At 45.1% G+C, this 23516-nt stretch overlaps 1 protein-coding gene across 3 annotated transcripts; it reads right to left on the minus strand.

The window, feature by feature from the left end:
* Positions 1 to 673: 673 nt before the first annotated feature.
* On the minus strand, positions 674 to 23315 carry Myh1 (myosin heavy chain 1). 3 transcript variants are annotated; one of them, XM_005349845.3, is made up of 38 exons: positions 23112 to 23315; positions 22875 to 23018; positions 22608 to 22764; positions 21559 to 21586; positions 20688 to 20802; positions 20503 to 20595; positions 20332 to 20395; positions 19608 to 19706; positions 19416 to 19519; positions 19159 to 19297; positions 18834 to 18952; positions 18593 to 18742; positions 17641 to 17811; positions 16201 to 16503; positions 16021 to 16095; positions 14732 to 14819; positions 14528 to 14645; positions 14168 to 14291; positions 13944 to 14080; positions 13591 to 13846; positions 11739 to 11981; positions 11452 to 11628; positions 10524 to 10669; positions 10356 to 10446; positions 9879 to 10268; positions 9228 to 9354; positions 7535 to 7653; positions 7138 to 7334; positions 5807 to 5990; positions 5379 to 5544; positions 5166 to 5290; positions 4424 to 4732; positions 4137 to 4340; positions 3712 to 3837; positions 3455 to 3625; positions 2873 to 2977; positions 2656 to 2751; positions 674 to 826 (listed from the first exon to the last, which is right to left on the minus strand). In XM_005349845.3, exons 1-38 carry the CDS (start codon positions 23313 to 23315, stop codon positions 674 to 676), a joined length of 5817 nt encoding a protein of 1938 aa, XP_005349902.1. The 3 variants fall into 3 exon arrangements, with proteins under 3 accessions (XP_005349902.1, XP_005349901.1, XP_026636076.1); XM_005349844.3 differs by having other exon boundaries at positions 16021 to 16097; positions 16191 to 16503; XM_026780275.1 differs by having other exon boundaries at positions 16021 to 16070; positions 16188 to 16503.
* Between the last annotated feature and the right edge of the window lie 201 nt (positions 23316 to 23516).

The raw sequence follows: 23516 nt of genomic DNA on the forward strand, positions 1-23516 counted from the left end.
CTCCTGAGTGCTGGGATTAAAGGTGTGTACCACCACCGCCCGGCCTCCTTGCTATTAAGTGACGTGCTGGGAGCAGGTGCAATAAACAAGTGTCTGAACACCTGTAGATAACAAAGGCCTCACATCCCTACATAAAGATGACCATGAAGTGGAGAATCTGTTACTTCTAGAAATCCTAACCCTAGCTTACTGATCCATGCCATTATTGTGAAGGATTTTCATTTTAAATATTTTTGACAGTAATTAAAGACATTTTTAAAATTTTTTCTCTGATTGTATCTGTGTAATTACCATTTTAATCTGTTTTTACTCCATCTTTTGAAGCCAGCCAATGGGCCAAGCGAGGCTCCTGTGCGTGCCCTGGCACACCTCTAAGCTCCACCCCCTTCCCACAGGCACGTGCAGTACATACAGGGCTTTTCCTGGTTGCCCTCTGTCGTGTTTAACCTCAGTGACTGAGCACTTTCACTTAAATGTAAGCAGAATGTTTCTCTCTCTTTTTGTCCTCTTCATGTACAGAAAAGACCAACTGACATGCAGACAGAGAACAAGGAGACTCACGAGCTCTTGGCAGATAAATTTTTTATCTCCCAAAATCATCAGTACAAAACAGAGTGACAAAGATCTTCACATTTTGCTCATCTCTTTGGTCACTTTCCTGCGTTTGGAGGCACTACTCTTCACTGATGACTTTGGTGTGGACCTCTCGGCTCTTCACCCGCAGCTTGTTGACCTGGGACTCGGCAATGTCGGCCCGCTCCTCAGCCTCCTCCAGCTCATGCTGGATCTTGCGGAACTTGGCCAGGTTGACGTTGGATTGTTCCTCCTGGGAATGGGAGCGCATTTATGAGGGAACGAAAAGGTTTAAGCATTCCTAGTCTCTTGTGTCAGTTTGTCTTGCTTGGGTTTATTTTTGCTTAAAACCAATTTTCAAAGAAGGCTAAAGAAGTGTGGTTTTTTTTTTCTTCTATGGACTCCCCTTATGCTTCTTGAACTTACTGATAAACACAGGTAACGCTGTCTTTGAACTTCTGGAAAAACTGAAGCTACTGTAACTATGCCAGGCTCCCAGGCTTTGTTGTCATTGCTGTTAAGGCTTCTGAGGATGGACCAGAGCCAAACAAGCAATCTCTATGACACCAAACTGAATATAAATTACTGTCACTTGGGTTTTAAATTATCCCCCACTTAATAAAGTTCAGAAATTAAACATGTTTATTATTCTCTAAAATAGTCTGAGTGGTGTCTGATTATGCTTGTAGATACAGCAATGAATTTGGAAAGGCCAGTTTTAATTTAGTCTCCAGTACCCATTCTCTTTTTAAACATCTCATTAAGAACCCTTGCAAAATGTGACATTCAAATTTAGAACATTTATGGGGATTAGAATCACTTTAAATAGGGAGCTCAGAAAAGCCCCCGCATCTCCCTCTCCCAGAAGAGAAAAGTAGGAGCTGGAGTGAGGGAGAATCTAAGTGGTTTGCTAAGGGAGGAGTGTGTGTGCCAGGCGCACACATGGGCATATCTGTTCCTTCATCTTCCTTTGCTGTCCCCCTCCCCCGCCTTTCTCTTCCTCTCAGAGCTAAGAGGTCAGGGGGTAAACAAAAGCCACCAGCGGACAGAGGGCCTCATGTGCAATGTGTGGGTTCATAGAGCCACAGAGAAGCAAGGGACCCTTGACACCTTCGGATGAGTCAGAGAAGGGTAAATGCTATGATCAGAGCTGCCATCACCTACTGGCTGAAACAACACTGAGACCTGTTGCCTCCGTTACTATGAGACGTTTGTTGCTCACCGCATCTCTTCACTACATGTACAGCAACATCTTGCATTTAATGTAACTAATGTAGAATTCCTGTTTCATTCTCATCTGGTCCCCTTAGGTTCCCATTTCAGTAATGCTCCCATCACCCACCTGGCCACCCACATCACAACTTGATGGACCTGTTATTCCTGCTTTGCTCCCTTACATGTCCAGGAGAGGCCTGCTGGCAAATCCTACTCTGTCTCTAGAACCAGCTCTGAATCTCATCACTTCTCTTTGTCTTATTATTGCCATAATGCAAGTCACTGACCCACCTGAAAACTTTCCCACCATGTCTTCCTATACTGGCTTGGGTTCCCCCCCTCATCTTTTCTCTACATTGTAACAAGGACACTCTTTTAAAAATATAAAACCGACCACATTAAGTCCAGATGGGAACACCCCACCCCTGCCTTGTTTCCATAGCTTGGTTGTATTTATTTTAAGATGCAGGATTCTTACTAAGGCCCGGAAGACCTTGTGACCTGCCTTCTGCCTGGTTCTGTAGACCCAGGTGCCCCGTTCTCTTCCTCAATCTTTCTGTTTCTTGGACCAGACTCTTTACGTTGCTCCTGCTCTTTTCTAGAATACTATGGAGACTACACTTTGGTTGGTTGAGTTTGATGTTTACAACTGGAGTCAGGGCCTCGGAGGTACCAAGTCCATGTTCTACTGCTGGACGCTTTCTCTGGCTTATAAAGTGGCATCACTTCCTTAGACCCTTGCTAGGTCATTTCCCTTGGACCCTTCCTTGTTTTTCTCATCTTTCCATTTCAATCCTTTAACTACTTTGGCCTACTGGTGCCTGAGAGTGGGAGGCCACCTACTTATGTCAGGGGTTCGGAACTCACCGCTTCCTCGGCTTGTCTCTTGTAGGCTTTCACCTTTGATTGTAGTTTGTCCACAAGGTCCTGGAGCCTGAGGACGTTCTTGCGGTCTTCCTCAGTCTGAAAGATGTCAAAGTGTTAAGGATCTTGAGAGCATCACCTCATTTTTCTGTACCTGCGGTTTTTTTTTAATGTCTGGAAGACAGGGGCAGGAACCCAGAGAGGCCCAGCCTTCCCTTACCTGGTAAGTGAGCTCCTTTACTCTTCTCTCGTGTTTGCGCAGACCCTTGATGGCTTCAACATTGCGCTTCTGCTCGTTTTCAACTTCTCCCTCAAGTTCACGGACCTACACAAAAAAGTGGATTTAAATAATATTTTTAGATGTGTTGTTTTATTGTGTATATGAGTGTTGTTTGCCTGTATGTGCAAGTACACCACAGAGGTCAGAAGTGGGCATCAGCTGCCCTGGAATTGGAGTTCCAGACAGTTGTAGTTACTATGTGGGTGCTGGGAACTGATCCTGGGCCCTAGGCATGAGCAGCAAGTGTTCTTACCACTGAGCCATCTCTCCAGCCTCCAAAGGCAGATTTTAAAGAATGCTTTCTATTATCTAAATGGTCAATGGCTGTCTACTTATTCAAGTAGCTCACTGTTTTATTTGCAGTTATTGATGTCTTAGTCAGAGTGCCCCAACCTAAACTGTCAGGCAAGGGGCTTATCCGCTCTTGACCTCAGGATGCCCTACAATGTCTACCAGTTTTAGATATTGAAACTCACATTTTGGAGTAGAAAGAGAAGAAAACATGTTGACCAGGAAACTCACCCTGGCCTCCAGTTTCTGGATCTGCTTCTTGCCGCCCTTCAGCGCCAGCTGCTCAGCCTCGTCTAGACGGTGCTGCAGGTCCTTCACTGTCTGCTCCATGTTCTTCTTCATCCGCTCCAGGTGGGCGCTGGTGTCCTGCTCCTTCTTCAGCTCTTCCGCCATCATGGCGGCCTGGTGGGTGATAAAACAGAGTTGGATAAGGGCTGACAAGGCCAGCAGGATTCAGGGTCATCACCTCTGTCTTGCCCTCTGCTCACATCAGTGATGGCTTTCTTGGCCTTCTCTTCTGCATTGCGGGCTTCCTGGACGATGTCCTCCATCTCTCCCTGGATTTGGGAAATGTCTGTCTCGAGTTTCTTCTTGGTGTTGATGAGGCTGGTGTTCTGGTTAAAATACCAAATGCAGAAATGTTAAATATTGAAGGATAAAGTTAGAATACCTGATGTCCAAATGAACTTATAAACTAATTTTTGAATAGCATCCCTCAGAGGTTTTATAAACTAACTGAGTTAACAACATATTTTTAAAAGACAGTCAAGGATATCATAGATCAGATATTTGAAAATATTACTCCTTTCAGTTAAACATGTTAAACCCAGTTCTTCATAAAACATTTTTAAATAATTTTCTGAATAGTGCTAAGATATGAGCAAGAATTTCCCCTTCACACTTGTATACCCACCTGGGTGTGGAGGAGCTGCACACGCTCACTGGCATCCAGCAGCTCCTGCTCTGCAATCTTCCTGCTCCTCTCTGTCTGCTCCAGCGTGGCCCGCAGCTCCTCGATCTCAGCCTGCAGCAGGTTGGCTCTGCGCTCAACCATGGCCAGCTGCTCCTTCAGGTCCTCCTGGCCCCGGAGAGCATCATCCAGGTGCAGCTGGGTGTCCTGTGCAATAAACAATCATTGAGACACCGCATCCTCAGGCCAAGTCACCCCCTCGTCTGGCACCATCTCTTGGTGCCACCAACCTTGAGGATGCCTTGTGTGTTCCTGTAGTTTCTCAGGGCCTCGGCAGCCATGCGGTTGGAGTGGTTCAGCTGGATTTCCATCTCATTGAGGTCTCCCTCCATCTTCTTCTTGATCCTGATGGCGTCATTCCTGCTCCTGATCTCCGCGTCCAGCGTGCTCTGCATGGACTCCACGACTCTAATGTGGTTTCTCTTCAGCTGGTCGATCTCCTCGTCCTTCTCGGCAATCTTCCTGTCGATCTCAGACTTGACTTGGTTCAGCTCCAGCTGGATGCGCAGGATCTTGCCCTCTTCGTGCTCCAGAGATGCCTTAAGGACAGTGAGAGGCGACGTCAGCAGGAGCATGGAAGTGTGCAGTGTCCCAGGAAAGTTAAACTAAGCTTCCTCACTAGTTCCTGTCTGTGTGCTACCATCATAATCCTTATATACATCTTACACATCTTTGCTTCATTGCTATGGAAATGTCTGATGTATGTAATTGTTGTTTTTATAGACTTCTTTCTCCCTAGCCAGATGATTCCCCTTAAGGGAGAACCCTTCACTTATTCATCTTTGTTTGTTGTCTGTTTCTCCCATAGGTCTTTGTGTGTACTCATAGTGCTTATATTCATGTTCATTCTTTATCTTCATCCTCAGTGGAGAGAATAAAGAATAATCTTTCATTGCTTGATTCACCAGTTCTTGCAACCATAGAGCCTAACCCTTCTTATAATTGTTGTAAAATGTACAATAGAATGTCTACCTCTGCTTCCTCTAAAGCAGCCTGAAGCTCAGATTTTTCCTGCTCAATTTGCTTCTTTATTTTTTCCAGTTCATGGATGCGTTTCCCTCCTTCTGCAATCTGTTCAGTGAGATCCGAAATCTCCTCTGTCAGGGAAAAAAGCATATAGAAATATATAGAGACGGGAAGCATTCCTTCAAGCCTCTTGTTAAAGAAAACGAAAGATGTACTCACGCTGCAAATTCTTATTTTCCCGTTTCAAGGTTTCGAGATGGTCTAAGGATTCCTCGTAAGCATTCTTCACCTTGAACAGCTCTGTGCTGAGAGAGCGGGACTCCTTTTGAGAGGCTTCAAGCTCAGCGTGGGTTTCCTCATACTTCTGTTTCCATTCTGCCAGAATCTGAAGAGCAAGAGATGAGAAAACATGCAGCAGATAAAGTTTGATGGGGTAGAAGGTAGAAGGCATGTGTTCTAGAAACTTAGTTTGATCCAAGTGATCCTGGATTGAAAAATAATTATGAAGGAGAAGAGCTAGCAAAGCTCACAGGTATTTTCTCGCACAATCTCTGCCAATGGACAAGGACAAACTGAGCTGAAGACGGCGCTCAAGTGTCTGGGAAGGCTGATCATGTTAAAGACTGTAGAAGGATCGGGAAGCAGACCTTGTCAAAGTTTCGCTGCTTCTTGTCCAGGGCAGCACAGGCTGCATTGGTCCTCTCCACATCAATCATGAGGTCCTCCACCTCGTTCTGCAGCCGCTGCTTCGTCTTCTCCAGGGAAGCACACTTGGCGTTCACGGCTTCCACGTGCTCCTCAGCATCCTGCAGACGCTGAGCCAGCTTCTTCCTGAGAAGTGAAGATGGGTAATAGACAGGAATGGTTATCAGTAGAACGATTTCAAAACAGCAGCAAGTGAGCGTTTCCATGGCCAGATGTTCTCAGTCGGTGAAGCTTGCCCTGACCAGCGGGGTCCATGGGAACTCACTGCTGCTCTCCTGCCACCAGCTGCTAAGGACAACCAAATTTCATCAGCGTTGTACTTTGTGGAGCCTGAGCCAAGACTTCACACATCTTTCTTCCTTTGGAGAACTTAGAGTCTACCTGGGATTGTTGTTGGTTATGTCTGTGTCTCCATTGAGTTTTAATGCTCAGAGGGTAGACCCTGCATCTTGCTAGTCTTTGTGTTCTCCTAGGCCGGCACACATGTTAAATACTCTACTGTTGGCTATGTTCAATTCAAATGAAACACCCTTGATTTGGTCTGCATAATTGTATCTCTTCTTTTTTGTCAGCTTTTTGCTGATTCATCAATTAAAAATCTTTCCCAAAATCAATATAAAAGTAGCTATGAGAGTTTGTTTCAAAATCAGCATTAAGTATCTACCAAAACATTAATTTCATCAGTATAGATTGTACACTATTCAGAGAATGGGCATGTGATGGCACCTTAAACTGACTGTTGAGTAAGGTTCTTTCCTACCTAGGTTCTTTCCTACCTAGGTTCTTTCTCACAGAAGTTCAGCCTTAAATGTCTGAATTGCATTGACTGTTTATTCCTTTATAAAACAGTGCACTTTCTCCCTTATTGCAGCATCTCTGTGCCCCACATTTGGTCTTAACCACAGATTTCTACTTCCTCCTACATCGTATTTTTGCATGTAGAGAGAAAGAGCTACAATCAATCTGGATTATTTTTCTCTTTGCACCCATACCTCTAGGTGAATTATTCCATCAGCGGTTGAGAGAGAGAGAGGAGAAGCACACTAGGGTATATAATTACCTGAATACGTTATTATAATAATTCTATCTGCACCAGTGTAAACAGAATGAGGTCAAAAGTTCCCCCTTTGAAAAATTACTGCTCAGCTTCCTCTTGCCTTGTACCTTTTCTCCTTCCGCCATTCTTTCCCTGGACTCCCTAAGAGCTTGTATTTCTTGTTTGGATTGTTGTTCGGAGGTAAATGCTGCCATGTTAGCCAAGTCAAGCACGTACTTGGCCTCCTCCAGCTCCTCTGTGCGCTGGATGGCGTCCGTCTCATATTTTGTCCTCCACTGGGCCACCTCGCTGTTGGCCTTAGACATGGCCCTCTGCAGCTCAGCCTTGGCCTCCTGTTCCTCTTCATATTGCTCCCGCAGCAGGTCACAGTCGTGGCGGGAAGACTGAAGAGCATGAGCCAGGGCACTCTTGGCCTGAAAAGTAAGAGGTCAGTGATTTCATTTTATTGTGTTCAAACTAGTGTTTATTCTCTAAGCTCTTAAAGGCCTTCAGCAAGAAGGAAAATACGTGCACGCACGCACGCACACACTGTAAAAGCACATATAAAAACACAAACAACCAAAGAACTACAAGAACAATGATAGCCATGACAACGAGGATCCATCTGGCTCACCTTTATCTCCTCTTCCAGCTGCCTCTTCAGCTCCTCAATCTGTTGTGTGAACGCCTGTTTGCCTCTGGAGAGCTGCGACACTAGTGAGTCCTTTTCATCTAGCTGGCGTGAATATTCGCCTGGAAAGACCAAGGTCCAGAAAACTCAGCCTGACTCTAGACGTTAGAACTCTAAAATAAAAACTGGAGCGGAAAAAGGGCGTGGAGTCTCAAACCAGGTGAGAGGTGTAGGCTTTCTGAAAGCCCCAACATCCGCATCACTACTGATGAGCGAATCTATGTCGAATGAGAATATGGGGAACTTGAGCCAAACTCTCAGTTTATGACAGACAATCAACCAAGAAGGCTTTAGGAGATGTTCAAGATCTGATCACAGATGAAAGAGGTGAAGGCGCATGTAGGAAAAAATTTGCACAGTGAACATTCACAGCACCCAGATGCTTTCTAGCTAAGGAGACACGATGTGGGGAAGTCACCTGAAACAACTGAGTGCGTGATGGTGGTGGGGGAGGGTGGGTCTGAGGAATGGGAATCTTCGAATAGTTGACCCTGTACGCAGAACAGATGCGCAGAAGAAACTCTGAGAAGTATGTTCAAGTTACGAACAAGCAAGCGTCGTTCTGCCCCCTCCCCCCAAACAAGTTGATTCTGAACAATGAACAGCTTCCAGACTGAGTGGGGAGGGAAGCCTGCCAGTGCCCTCTGTGAAAATTAGTCACTTGCAAGTCTTTCCTGTCTTGAAGTTTATTAAGAAGCATTCACTCTTTAAGGTCATTCCGCTGGTAAGGATGAAAACGTGCACTGAAGAGGGAAAATTCCAGGGAGCATCCTAACCGGAGACTTGCTTTTGTTTTACGTCAAACATCCTGCCCCCCTTAATTACAATAATTGTCTTTGAGTCTCACGAGAGACACAGCGTTAGAATGATGCCGCAAGAGTCGTTCCCTGACCCTGTCGGCTGCCTGTTACTTTGACAGCCCATGCGACCCATGAAACAACTTCCATCCTGTTAGCTCTTATTGAGGGAGATAAAACTCCAGTAGGAAGTTGGTCAAATGGGTAAGCGGTATACATGCAGAGATTTCTCCATCTGGCTGATTCTCTTCTGCCCCTGATTCAGTCGGGTTTCCCCCACTGAACTATGTTCATCCCCAGAAATTCATACTTGGACAAAGTAGCCCATCATTCCCATGATGTGTCATCTTCAGATTGGGGATAACACTGTGCAGGTGAATGAGGAAAATTAGTAACAGCCGGCTTGTGACAGAACTTTTGAAAAGCAGAGTTACTGTGAGGATACACTTTGCATTTGATTAATTCTGTTCATTTTATTTTAAGATCAGGTTTGGATAGTCTAGCCTGGAGCTCACAGTGTATACCAGATTGGCCTTAAACTTAGCATCTTTCTACTTCAACTTCCTGGGGGCACAACTATGAGTACATGCCAAAATGCCCAACTCATATTTGATAACTTTTTGATTACCGCCAGAAGCAAAAGCAACTGTACCAACCAGTCTACCTACCTACCCAACTATCTACTGAACTACCTTTCTTCTGTCAAAGAGCAAGCTTACGCCACTGATCAATAATAAGATGCCTCCAAGGAATGTAATATAGGACCTCAAGTAATTCAGTATAGTGTTAGGCAAATTGAAAATGCAAGGTAAGTTTGTGGTTCCAGGGAAAGATCCTACCTGACTCCGTCTGCAGACGCCCTCTCTGGGCTGTCAGCTCGTTGATCAGCCTCTGCTGTTCCTCCTCCTTGGTCTTCAGCTCACTGACTTGGTCTTCCAATGTGCGGCACATCTTTTCAAGGTTTCCCTGCGTTCAGAGAGTTGGGGGAGGCACTCAGGCAAGTCCTCATGCCAAAGGAAAGCTTGAGTAATTCAGGCATCGCTGTTGATTTGAGAATAAACTGGCATGCAGTGAAGTAATAACGAGCCTCAGGTGCCATGGGAAGGATAACAAGACAATGACCTGAACACACTGCTGCTACATTGTTCTGTGAACCCAGTGCCTGCTCTACATTCTTAGCTGTGGTGTAAAATAATGATGCCTGATTGGGCTCATTGCATGATTGTGAGAAGCAATTTTTGTTTGAACCTAAAGTAAAAATGAAAAATGACTGACATAAAGCATTTTAAAACCTCAGAATGTATAACTGGATAGTTTTGGGTTTTTTTCTGAAAAAGCTCAGATTTTGCTTTATTATTTGGGTACAGCTATTTTCATTTAGGGTGAGCATACCAGGCTTATTTCCCAGTTTCCTAGTCCCAACTTGTGATTACCTCCTTCTGTCAGGTCACACCTGTCCTACAGAATGGACGTTTATAGCAGGTTCGTACCTTGGATTTGGAAATAACCTCCATGTTACTAGCGAGATCATCAATCTCCATCTTCATCTCGCTCTTCTCCTTCTCCAGCTTCTGCTTGACCCGCTGCAGGTTGTCAATCTGCTCCCCAAGCTCAGCCACGCTGTCAGCGTGCTTCTTCCTCAGGGTGGCCGCTGTGGCTTCATGCTGCAGGGTGGCCTCCTCCAGGTCCCTGCGCATCTTCTGGAACTCAGCCTCTCTCTTCTTGTTCATCTCGATCTGGGCAGAAGTGGCTCCGCCAGCTTCTTCCAGCCTCTCACTGATCTCCTCCAGTTCCCGGGAGAGGTCAGAGCGCTGCTTCTCTGCTTTGGCCCTGGAGGCCCTCTCTGCCTCGATTTCTTCCTCCAGCTCCTCGATGCGGGCCTGGGGGTGGCAGGAAGAACAGACTCAGCTTCTTGGGTCAGTCATGTTTCTCCTGATGAGTTAGACTGATGGAAGCCATTGACTTACCTGCAGCTCCTTGATCTTCTTCTGCAGCTGCATGCCGAGGGCCTGCTCATCTTCAATCTTGCTCTGCAGATTGCTCATCTCAAACTCTTTCCTACAGGGAAAGCCCTTGTGTCAGCCACAGAACCGTAACAGTCATTTCCCCCTGGGACATTTAACTTTCCTGCTTACTTTTTAAGTTTTTCATCAAGCTGTTGCTTGTCGTTTTCTACATCCATTGTGGATTCTTGGGCCAATTTGAGGTCTCCCTCTAGCTTCCTCTTTGCCCTTTCAAGGTCCATCCGGATTTTCTTTTCTTGTTCCAGAGAGCCTTCAAGCTAAAAGTTAACAATTCGTGAATGTGGTTCCTAGAACAGCACGATGTTTGCCCCAGCTTAAACTTGGTGGCATTATTCCTAGCTTATCAGATGGTCTCTGGCAGTTTGGGGATTCAGGAAGATCTTCCTCATCAGTACTGTGGTTGTACTGTGTGCTTAGACTTAAGAGTCAGTGTTAAAAGGTGAGATATGCTAGTATGTGCCATGACTACTAGTGGGATATCATGGTTCCTATATCTCCCACTGAATCCATTGGGAGCAGAATTTCCCACACATGAGAGGCAGCCCAGGGATGTTTCCACAGCATCACCTTGGCTACTGTGCCCTGTATTCACACATTTCCAACAGGTTCCCTGTTAAATATCAGGTCCACATGTACAGCCAGCTTATCATCCATACCTGTATGCAGTACTCCCTTGCCCCTCTGAGCATGAGGCCTGTGGACACTTTGCTGTGCTTTCTGCCTACACATGTGCCTTCTCCTTTGTGTTCTTGATGCCACAAGGATTCTTAGCTCAGCTAAAGACTGTGGTGTTCGTCAATGTCTTGATGAACAAATCCTCAGTGCCTTTGGTTCTTCTCACTAATAGCATCTGCTACTCCCAGTCACTTGTCTTTATTGCTTATCCTGTGTGTGCATCTTGGTCTCCATACCAACCATTATGTTCTGAAGTTCTTGTGTGGGGATGAGCTTTGTCAATGCTCACTACATCATGAGGAGACAAGCTCATGCTTGCTTAAATATAAAAACTTTTAACATGTTTGTGTGGTATTAGACTCACATCATCCACTTGCTGTTCAAGCTTGATTTTGGCTTTGGTCAGGGTGTTGACTTTGTCTTCCTCTGCCTGCAGGTCATCCAGGGTCTGCTGGTGGGCCTCTTGGAGGGCCTTCTTCTCCTTGGTCAGCTTGGCGATGGTTTCGTCCAGACCCGCCATCTCCTCCGTGAGGTTTTTCACCTTAGGAAGCAAACGTGCTTTGCATTACATGTTATATTTGAACATATTTGCCCTTATGTTTTGATTCATAACTTAAAAGAGTCATAACTTCCCAGGAATTTGTCTCACACCTTGTTCTCTGTGGCATGCTTCTCCTTCTCCACCTTGGCCAGCGTCAGCTCAAGGTCGTCGATGTCTTTCTTCAGCTCTGAGCACTCGTCCTCCAGCTTCCTCTTCTTGGCCGTCAGCTCAGCGTTGATCTCCTCCTCATCCTCAGCTCTCTCTGTCACCTCTTTGATTTTGGCCTCCAGCTGGATTTTGGTTTTGATCAGCTGGTCGCATCTTTCCTCTGCATCAGCCAAGCTGTCTGCTTCCTAAGGGGAGATAATAGACAGTTTTAAGTTTAAGTTCCCTGGACCTTTTAGATTTTATTAATATTTTGAAAGCAAGCAAGAAAAGTATGTTAGAAGGCATCAGCTTTCTTTTAATTAGTTTTCTACCACTGAGCACTGACTATGAACTTGAATATTAACAAAGAAATGTAAGACATAGTTCCTGGCCCTGGTGAAACTCTGATACCATTGTTTTGCTATAACATATGTTTAATGCATAAGCATAAAATTTCCAATTGGCGTACTTTGTTTAATGCACATTAAAATAAAGAACTAAAAATCAACATCTTTTTAGGAGGACAGTGGACATCAAAAAAATGACTTAGAAGGCAAGAGTGTCCTCCAATGACGATGGAGCTTGTATTTTTTAAAATGGATGGAAGACACACCTTCAGTCCCAGAGCTCAGGCGATAGAGACCGGTGGATCTTTGTGAATTCGAGGCCAGCCTAGTCTACAAAAGCTAGTTCCAGGACAGCCAGTGCTGTTACACAGAGGAAACCCTGTCTCAAAAAGCCAAAAATAAATAAACTAAACTAAAATAAAATGGCTGGAAGAACGAAGGAGAATGGGTCATTGGGACAGGTGGTACTTGGAGAAGTATTAACCTTGTTTTTCATAAGAAAAAATAGGATTTGGAATATAAACTCTGTATCTGAATGGATGTATCTCTAGGCTCTGAAATTCATGCAACAGTTACTAAGTGGTTAGTAGATGGAATGCTGCTAATATAAATACATACATATGTATATATATACATATATTACATATATTTAGCATAGTACAGTGGGATGAAGCTTAGGCATCCTCTTCAATAATCTCTATTCTTGATGGTATGATGAATGACTCCTATTTGTCTATACAAACCACAGGAGAGATACAACCTTGATGTTTGTGATTCATTTCTGGTATGTATTCAGAATACATAGACCCAGTGGGACTGATTATTTTTCTTCTGAATTCAGAAAACTAAAAAGTGACCTTTTCATGTTTCTGTGTTTGATAATGACAGTAGTTTGGAGGAAATAGAAATAGATTAGAAGGTAGCTCCTGGTCACACATTATTCTTCAAGTCTCTGGATATGTATTGGGTCATCAGAGGGAGACTATCAACACAATATCTCCTAGTGTGCATAGAAATGAACACTATCTATAGAAAGCCTTGCCAAACTCTGATTCTTTCTGGTAGTCTAAAATTTCTAAAAGAAAACTGTGTAGGAAATATTTAGAACTGTAGGTTTAAAATTGGACTATTAGTTTGGGGTTGACACATTATTATTGCAAGCTCTTCTCCCTATGCACTCAATAGGTAAAATTGTGGGAAAGCAAATATTCCCTTACTTCCCATCCTCAGTCTGCTAGGAAAATCACTTAAAAGAAATGGAAACTGTTTTGTTTTTCCTTCTGGGCAACTGAGATTCCTACTGCACTGATTTGCAGTAATGTTGTGTGTGGCATGTTCTAGAACACTTTAAGGAGTTGTCAATTTAAAAGACCAGCAGCCAGTCACTTCATTGTGTGGAATTCTGGGTGTTTTCTTGCTCATCACTGAGCAGAGATTTTAGCATCAGGGCGGGCTTCGAGAGACTCACAGCCTGAACTTGGAGCTGCAGGTCATTTTTCTCTTGCATCAGAGCTACCATCTTCTCTTCCAGTTCTTTCCTTTTGGCCTCTGCTTTGGCAAGGTTTTCTTTAGCTTTTTCAAATTCCTCCTTCATGTTGGCCATCTCCTTCTCTGTCTCCGCGCTCTTCAGGAGAGGTTTGATCTTGAAATACAGCTTCATCCAGGGCCAGTGCTTCACATTCATGAAGGCGCGGACGTTGTACTGGATGCAGAAGATGGACTCTCTGTGATGGGAACAGAAACATTCAAAGTTGAATTCTAATGGGAATCAGAACAAAAGGGACTACAACAATGAACTTCATATGTTTTCTGTATACATACCTTCTCTCCACCATCTTCTGGTACTCCACTCTTGCCAGGTACCCTCTGCACATGGCCTGGGTGCGGGTAATCAGCTGAGCCAACTTGTCGTCTCTCATCTCCTCTAGGAGCCCCAGAAGACCAGCTTTGAAGAAGACCTGTGTGCAGGCAATGTTGCAGATCAGAAACTTCACACCGAGTTCAAAGGGACAGAAAGACATGAGGCTGGATTTAGGGAGGGTTACCTTGGTGTGACCAAACTTATACTGAGTGTGGTCAATGTCTATGGAGCCAAGGAGCTTCTCAGAAGCCTTCTTGCTATCGATGAATTGTCCCTCGGGGATGGCGCTTGCGTTTAACACCTTGTATCTGTTTAAATCAACCAAATAAATGACATAGTTGTCGACACTTAGAAACACCGGTGCTGTTGGGTAGTCTAACAGAAAAATAAAGAAACCATATTGCCCTTAATCTATTCTTTGTATAGTCAAAGAACATCACAGCGTGTCCTTACGTCACTTGAATGTGTTACTTTCCTATTTGTTAAAAGAAAAAAAAACAATAGAAAATGCCTTTAAACAATCCATAGTGAAAAAATATCCAACCTCTGCTTGAAGTCTGCATAGAGGATCCTGCTGGGGAAGCCCTTCCGGCAGATGCGGATGCCTTCCAGCACACCGTTACACCTCAGCTGGTGCAGGACCAGTTCGTGCTCCATGGCCCCTGGAAAAAGCCACATGTATTTCATGGTCTAGTCTCTAAAGCAAACATGCTGGGACTTGTGTGGGTAGATACTGGAAGTATCTTACCAGGAGTCTTAGTTTCATTAGGGATGATGCACCGCACAAAGTGGGGGTGGGTGCTCCTCAGGTTGGTCATCAGCTTGTTCAGATTCTCCTGTGGAGTCATAGAATATATCTTATTTACTATGTGCTGTTTCAGACCCTTCTATTTACAGACATAATGACCATGGGCCACCACTTTGGTCCAGTTCTACTGAATAGTATCCAGGTTTGAATTTTCCAGAGCCATGTCTGGGATCTCTAAATTCTTTGACATGCTCTCCTGGGTTACTTTCTGTACACCATGTTTGTACACCAGGAGCCTGTTTCCCTATTAGCTGTTGAGCTGGCTGCTCAGTGCTGGTGAATTTCCTGGCATATTGTATATTTTTATCATGGCACTGTAAGCATACAAAGGTGCTAGAGCCATACATGGAACCGTGTTACATCCATGCATGGACCACGTACTGAGATTTTTGGTCTGGTTTTCTCCTAATTTGCCTCCAAACCTTGCGTTCTTACTTTACTTTCACAAGCCACCACACAGCTGTGTCACCCTACTCGCTCCCTGGGACATGTCCACTCAATGCCTCCTTCTTGGAATTGACAAAAAAACTAATGGTCATACTGCTGAGTATCAAAAGTTCACCAACTTTCAGAGAGAGTCTTTCAGAATAACAAGAACGTCCATTTTTTTTAAAGATGTAATTAAGAGTGTAGATTGCCAACTGAATTTTCCTATTGACTTTCTTTTAAAAAAATATTCTATCTGGTTTCTTCACTTATATTCCCTTATATTTCTTATATTCTTTTTTCTCATATTCTGACTTAGATTTCTTATAGTCTATATTTCTTATATTCCGACTCGCTCTCCAATTCCTGCCACTGTTCACCTGTCCTCCAGTTCAAATCTACTCAGTTGAGGCCTCTGTTCGCATATACTTAGGAACCTAAATCATCTGCAAGCCCCCAGAAGTTCAAGCAAAGCTCATGACATATGCAGTCCTCTCCCGCTGGAGAGTTTTGAATTCCAATTGACCTCATTGCCGACTTCCCAAATCGAGTTTTTCCATCTGATGTTTCTGTAATCCACTCCTGACCCTTTTCTTATTTATGAAGGTATTTCTTCAAAGTTATTCTGTTCCTCCCTCAAACTCAGGTATACCACTATCAGCTTACCCACCCCCACCCCACCTACGTCAGCTACATCCCATTTCAGAGCTTTTGAAACAGTATCTACTCTCCTCCCCCCACCCCATCTACATTAGCGTAAAATCTAACAGCCTAAACCCATTTAGAGAGAAATGAAGTTTTACCCTGAAGAGGGCTGACACAGTCTGGAAAGAAGAACCCTTCTTCTTGGCCCCTTTCTTTCCACCGCCACCACCGGACTCTGAGGGGGCAAGGAGCGCAAGTGGTCAGTCAGAAGCCAGGCTTCTCTGCTTAGAATTATCACATTAAATAAAGATAGTTGGTTGATGACTACCTGCTTCAGCTGCTGCTGCTGCCCCAGAGAAGAGGTAGGCCAGAGTTTTCATTGAAGACTTCTGGTAGAGCCCCACCACGGTCTCATTCAGGGGGTCCTTGTTCTTGTCCAGCCAGCCTGCGATGTTGTAGTCTACGGTGCCCGCATAGTGCACCAGCGAGAAGTGGGCTTCCACCTTGCCTTTGGCAGGCTTGGGCTTCTGGAAGTTGTTGGACTTTCCAAGATGCTGTTCATACAGCTTGTTCTTGAAGGAGGTGTCTGTTGCCTTGGGGAACATGCACTCCTCTTCCAGGATGGAGAAGATGCCCATCGGCTAGAAGAATAAATGCAGAAATAAATGCCACATGAAATCTGCTCACAAAAGTGACAGACGACCTGAATGGCTGAATTCAGTCTTTAGTTCCACAGAGCTAATGAAACCTCATTTGTTTGGCAGAGGTCACTGACTTAATGAGGCTCTTAGCTATGACAAATAATGGCTATGCTTCTCTGGACTTTATGTCTTTACCCCAAAAGTCTTGGAGCAGAACTTCTCAAAGTGTGGCTTTGGAACTAGGTGCACTAGAGTTACTTGCTAACAGGGAAGACACCATGGCTCATTCAGCATCTGCTGTAAAAAGTACTCATGGGGGTGAGAGCAGGGGACACTGTGTTTTAAGGGCTTGGGGTGAGTCTGGCATAGCTAGAATTTGGAAGCCTCAGTTGACAGCATCAGAAATTTGTACTTGAGAGGTCAATAATAGTAAATCTAAGGATGCCAGAGAAGTAAATAAAAATACTTCAACACTTGCTAAACTTTTATACTTAAGGATAGCTTTCCGTGTTAAGGCTTTGATTGTAAACTCTGGGTAAGCATAAAACCATGGACCCTGTAGAACGCAGTCTGTCTCAAAAGAGGGGACTGACAGAATGGGGGAGCCTGAAGCTGGGGGATGGGTGTTGTGGAGCACTGTCTTCTGGAACTGACACAGCTGGCCACTGTCCTCATGAACTCAGCAGCTGTGGCTACCTGCCCAACACCTGCATGAGGTGGAGACTGTTCATCTTTCACCTAGGAATGGGAGGTCTCCACAGGCCCTGCCCTGCCCTGAGGAGCTGCGATTAGTCAGTGGCAACTGGAGAAGGAGGGGCTCTCTTCTGTGGTGACGCCCATGATGTGGTAGCAATCTCCTCCCCCCCCATGCTCAATGGATCCAAAAAAAGCAGGAGATTGACTTGTTGAGGAGGAGTCCAGAGTTGGTGTGTGTGTGGGGGGTGGGGGAGCAATATGTGTCTGTAAAGTTGTCAGAGAATGGACATTTTTTTTAAAGGAAAACATTTTGTCTCGTTTTACCAGCATACTTCCCTCATTTCATTCATAGGTAGTAATCTCTGGCCACCACACACGCCAAGATTTTACTGTTTTCCGTTTCCGCACCACACAGCTGGGATCTGGAAAGGGCGCACGGACCTTCTCGATGAGCTCGATGCAGGCGGCCAGGTCCATCCCGAAGTCGATGAACTCCCACTCGATGCCTTCCTTCTTGTACTCCTCCTGCTCCAGCACGAACATGTGGTGGTTGAAGAACTGCTGCAGCTTCTCGTTGGTGAAGTTGATGCACAGCTGCTCCAGGCTGTTGAACTAAGCAAGTGGCAAGCAAAGGAGCGGTTGGTTTCGAATGCAAGCCTCTCCACACTCGCCTCAGCTGGGCAGGCTAACTGCTCTCTGAGGACGGTGGGATTTTTGTCCCGCTTGTAGCAAACCCCCTTATTCAAATTTCATCAGCTTATCAATACACTCATAGAAAAAAGTTCTCAAATACGATTTCAGAAGGAGACCAGTTACAAATACAATGGGTAGGTAGAGAACCAGTCATTTTGACTGACGGGATTGCAGAGCACTCTTTCTTAGGCAGAAATATTTGAGTTTATTCTGTCGCTTCCATCATTGTCATTGCAGAAGTTACCTTAGTGTCAAGGCATATTTTGTCTCCCTAATTAAGAAGACAGGAATCTCAAAGCCTGTGTTCATTTGCCATCACCTTTCCCGGTGCCAGTTTGATGCTATTGTTGTTCAATCAACTTTTCTATCATTTATTGATCACTGATTGTAAATTGGGGATTATACACGGGGCTTTAAGTACACCTGTCTTCTAACTGACAAAAAGCTCTGCAAGAGAGTGTTACACAGATAGGTCCTCAGTGAGACTGTGCAATGACCAGGCACACGCTAGTCCCGCTACCACACAGTGAGGCAATGACTCAGCTGGAGTTTGACTCCAAAGTTCACACCCTTCCCCAGATTTCTAGTCCTCCTCTATGAACCAGTTTATAATGTGGTCATTTTTCATAGGCATTCCCTTGGTGACTACAGGAGAAGACTTGCAAACTTGTCTGCTGTTACAAGGTTTCTGCCAACTTACATCAAAGATCTCAAAGCCAGCAATGTCCAAGACCCCGATGAAGTACTGCCTGGGCTGCTTGGTGTCCAGCTGCTGGTTGATGCGGGTGACCATCCACAGGAACATCTTTTCATAGACGGCTTTGGCTAGGGCACCCACTGAGTTGTACACCTTTAGAGACAGAGTCGTTCTCGTTGGCATCATTAATGACATCAAGGAGGTCTCATGGGGTGCGTGTGTTTCACAGAGGACATCCATTTACCTGCTGCACCGTCTGGCCCTTGGTGACGTACTCATTGCCGACCTTGACCCTGGGGTAGCATAGGGCTTTGAGCAGGTCAGCAGAGTTCAGATTCTGGAGATAGGCAGCCTTGTCAGCAACTGCAGAAATATAATTCAGGGTCTCAACATTACCTTCTCTCGGCCCCATAATACACAATGGCGGAGTGTTGAGGAGATTGTTTTGTACACTCTATGTGGGGATAAATTTGTGTGTGCCCACTAGAAGCTCAGTTACAGAGGAGACGTGAGTTTGGACTATATGTCCTCTGTAAACCCATAGAGAGAGTTAAGTTTGGTTTTGGTACCTTCGGTGCCATCTGGCTCAGCTTGCTCCTCTCGTTGTTTCTGCTTGAACTTCATGTTCCCATAATGCATCACGGCTCCTGTGAGCTTATAGATGGAGACTCTTTCATCAGAAGTGAAGCCCAGAATGTCAATGGCACTCTAAGAGGAGCCAAGAGAGGACAAATGTAAGGGCAGAAGACACTACTTACTTGGCAGAATTTGTAGTTTACCCTAACTAGACTATTGCTGCTCTGTTCATACATGATATGTGACTTACATCTGTGGCCATCAACTCTTCTTGGTCATCAATGCTGGGCACTGTGATCTCCCCCTGACTGACAAAGGCGTAGTCATACGGGTTGGTGGTGATCAGGAGCATTTCTGGGTACAGAGGATTCAGGGTACATGTTTAGTATTGGAAAGTCTTAATAAAAGCACTAACTGTAGTTTATGAATTTAAGGTTCTTACCAATCAGATCTGGCTTCTTGTTAGACATGATCTGATAGAAGATGTGGTAGCTCCTCTCGGCTTTTAGCTGGAAAGTGACTCTAGACTTCTCCAGAAGATCTGTCATGGAGAATCAACACAGACAAGAAGGGGGTGATCAAGTGTCTTAGGGTGGTTGTAGAACTTGAGGCAATCAGCTAAGTCTTAGGACCCCTGGAGATCATAGCTAGGTGGTCATGAGGTCCCACACGTTACATCTCTGTAAACACTGAGTTTTCTCTTAACCTCTCTAGAACAAAGGTAAAATGTACTTGCCTAAAGGAATGCTCACTTCTCATAGAGAAGAACCTTGACATTTGGAATATGATTTAATACTGGCATTCTACTATAGGAGCTACTAAGGGAAATAGTCACCGAGGCTCAGGAATGGAAGGGTCACATACATTGAACCCATGGGCAACTCAAACACCCCTGGGTTACTTTGTTCTTTGAGTGTTTTGAAAGTGTTCTGAGCCAGGGTATTTCAAACGAGTCCAAGAAGGCCTGGCCGTTCTTACAGACTCGTTAGCTCATGCCTGGGTGGGTAAAGGCCCACTGTGGGCTTTGCCTAAGGCTGGCACTCGCTGCAAGCCTATTTGGCAGCAGAGGTGTTTTCTGGGCTCCTTGCTAAGCAGGAGCTGCAGAGTGTTCCTCCAACCCCCCATTTGTTATTCTTGGATTCTAGTTAGAAGGTCCAGTTACTCACATGTTTCAATATCAGCAGAAGCCAGTTTCCCTGTGGTGCCGAAGTGGATCCTGATGAATTTACCCTTGGAAGGGAAAGAGAGGTTGTTAGTGTCAAAGACTGATGCACTAGAAAGGACGCGGTGCTTCTGATACGGTTTCTTCTGAAGTCAGAGAAGACTAAGAGACTCACAAAGCGAGAGGAATTGTCGTTCCTCACGGTCTTGGCGTTGCCAAAGGCCTCCAGCAGGGGGTTGGCGCTGATGATTTGATCTTCCAGGGTCCCCTGCAAGGGAAAGATCAGTTCTCACATCTCAGGGCTTTCTTGCCTGAGATAGACAACAGAGCCTGGACTCTGGCTGTGACAATCAGACCCACCTGCATCTTGCCAGAAGTCGCCTCCTCCTTCTTCTTCTCCCCAGTGACTGCAATTGTTGCAAAGTACTGGATGACACGCTTCGTGTTCACAGTCTTCCCAGCCCCAGATTCTCCACTGTTCAATAAAGACCAATATGTGGAAAATTAAGCTTTGTGGCCGATGAAACTATGCCTGCCGACAGTATTTGTTCCCTCGTGTGTCTGACTTTTCATCTCTGTCATAGTCCTCCAGGTTAGGTCTTTTCTCCCTACAAATAACTCATATTGCTTCCCTTCGCTTACACTGACAAAAAGGGAAATTCATTTATTAATCATTTATTCGTTCATTCACTTAAAATGTTCCAGGTTCTCTGCGAGGTGCTGAGACCAGTTCTTGAAGAATCCACTCAGCAGCCCCTCAACAGCCATGCAGCCAACTGAGGGATGAATAAGAAGCCCCAGTAATGTGTTTTCCTTGGCTGCCCGAGACTGGAGATCGGGGCTCCAGTTAGATCTCACAGGTGTTGGAAGTTCCCTAGGGGGGCCTCAAATAACACGGCTGGGGCTCACCCCCAAAAGCTGTGCCTTCTTTAGGCTGTATGCTGCTCTCTGCACTGGACTGAGCTCTGGCCAAGCTCCAAGAGGGAATCTGACATTCCCTACTCCTGGGATTGCCACATGACACAAGGTTATACCAGCCAGCAAGATAAATTGCAGCGTTGCTGTTTTACATCTGAACTCAGTCTGCTTTCTAGGGTGACTCTGAAACTGCCTGGATCCTCACTGATTGTGTCATTTCTTATAGTATCCACTAATTTTCTCTTTAGATTTTCTCATTTTCCCAGTGAGGAAAAAAAAAAAAACCAGAAAGTTTCAGAATGGAAATACATACGTGATCAAAATAGACTGATTCTCCCGATCTAGAAGAAAAACAGTATGTAGTCAGCCATACATGAGTCACATACATTTTTCGTGAGTCTCAAAGTGTCACATTTTTCATGGAAGCTTTTTTTTTTTTTTACTGTATTATTGGGATTGACTCTCTGGTCTTTGAAGTCAAGAAAAAAACCTATAAGATGCTGTCATAGCTACATCATGGCAGGAAGAGCTCCCTACTGGCTTCATATGAAGAATAACACGCTCCAAAGTCAGACTCACACCTCCACCCCCGTCTGTAAATTTCAGAGGCACACTTCCCACTGATAAACAGCCACTGCTAGAAATGCATGCTGTGCCCTGGTTTTACAAGTTAGAATGGTGCTAATCAGCCAAGGTTACGATTTCCTTTCTAAATGGGTGAATTAACCTCACAGAGAAAAAATTTCATGTCCTGTGGGCTCAGACTGCAACCCTCTGATTGGCCTTTCTCAAACTGTTAAGGAAGGATCATGTAGACATCTCAAGTAATTCTCAAAGGGAAATCCTTCGTGGGGTGAAAACCTCTAGTTGTAAAACTTCTAGGTACTCCAAACAACCATCTTTACTAAGAAGAAGCCACCAACAAGAACGCACACACTCAGATGACTTTAAAAATGACAGTTCTTTCTAAAGTGTCTTGTACAAGCAGCAAGAAACTGAGGCAGTGAGGGAGTGGGTGACGTGGTTTACACTTCTCCTCAAGCAACATTTTCCTCAGGTATCTTTTTCTCATTAGTTGGACACAAACTAGAGCAGACTTTCCCAAGTAAACAGACTGTAAGACCCTGAGTGGCCTGAGGAAGATGCAAGCTCAGCTGGAGTCGTGGAGGGAGAGGGAGAGGCAACTGAGCTGAGCTTAGCTCCTGGCTGACAGTGTCTACCCTTCTCTGCTTCCGTGAGCAATGAGATGTCATGAACAATCACAAACAATTGATTCTTTCCAAAGATCTTTTGTGCTCTAACATCGTTGGACTACAGGATTTCATATCACAATTGAATATGAAAGCCACGTGAACCACTCACCTGTCAGCATGAACTGGTAGGCATTATCAGAGATGGAGAAGATGTGGGGCGGGGCCTCCTGGCGCTTTTTGCCTCGGTAGGCCGCCACCACCTCTGCGTTGTACACTGGCAGCCACTTGTAGGGGTTGACAGTGACGCAGAACAGGCCCGAATAGGTCTGCATCAAAAAGAAGGACGTAATTACTGGATGGGACATTCATTAGCTACTATTTTTCTTGAAAACCATACTAATTACTCTCTGGAGCAAAAGGCCTTGAGAGAACTCACGTAGATCATCCAGGCTGCATAACGCTCTTTGAGGTTGTACAGCACAGCGGGCTCGTGCAGATGGGTCATCATGGCCATGTCCTCGATCTTGTCGTACTTGGGAGGGTTCATGGGGAAGACTTGATCATCTTTTACTGTTACAGTCTGTCCATAAATAAGAGATTTTAGGTTAGGAACTAAGTGTCAATCAAACTAGCCCAGCGGTGTAGTGTTCCCAGCTCCAGATGTTTTACTCACAGCTCCTGCTTCGGTCTTGGCTGTCACCTTGCCCCCTTCCCTGCTCTGCACCGTAGCCTTCACAAAAGACTCCTTAGGGTCCACCACGAACACGGATGACTTGGCATCGAAAGGCTTGTTCTGAGCCTCAATTCGCTCCTTTTCAGACTTTCGGAGGTAAGGAGCAGCCTCCCCGAAAACGGCCATCTCGGCGTCGGAACTCATGGCTGCGGGCTATTGGTGAGCAGCCCAGTAAGAGAACCTGCCTGGCAGAGGGACAAATGGTAGAAATTTAAAAACTGGGCTATTAGAATCACATGTATTTTTTTTTTATTCCCTGACAGTTGGGCGAATGAATTGCCCCAGATCTAACCACCTCCCTGGCTGCCACGTGGTTGAAATGTCAGGCTCCCTGGTCCTTGCCAG

This window comes from Microtus ochrogaster, chromosome 7, assembly GCF_000317375.1.
Source record: "Microtus ochrogaster isolate Prairie Vole_2 chromosome 7, MicOch1.0, whole genome shotgun sequence".
Lineage (NCBI taxonomy): Eukaryota > Metazoa > Chordata > Mammalia > Rodentia > Cricetidae > Microtus > Microtus ochrogaster.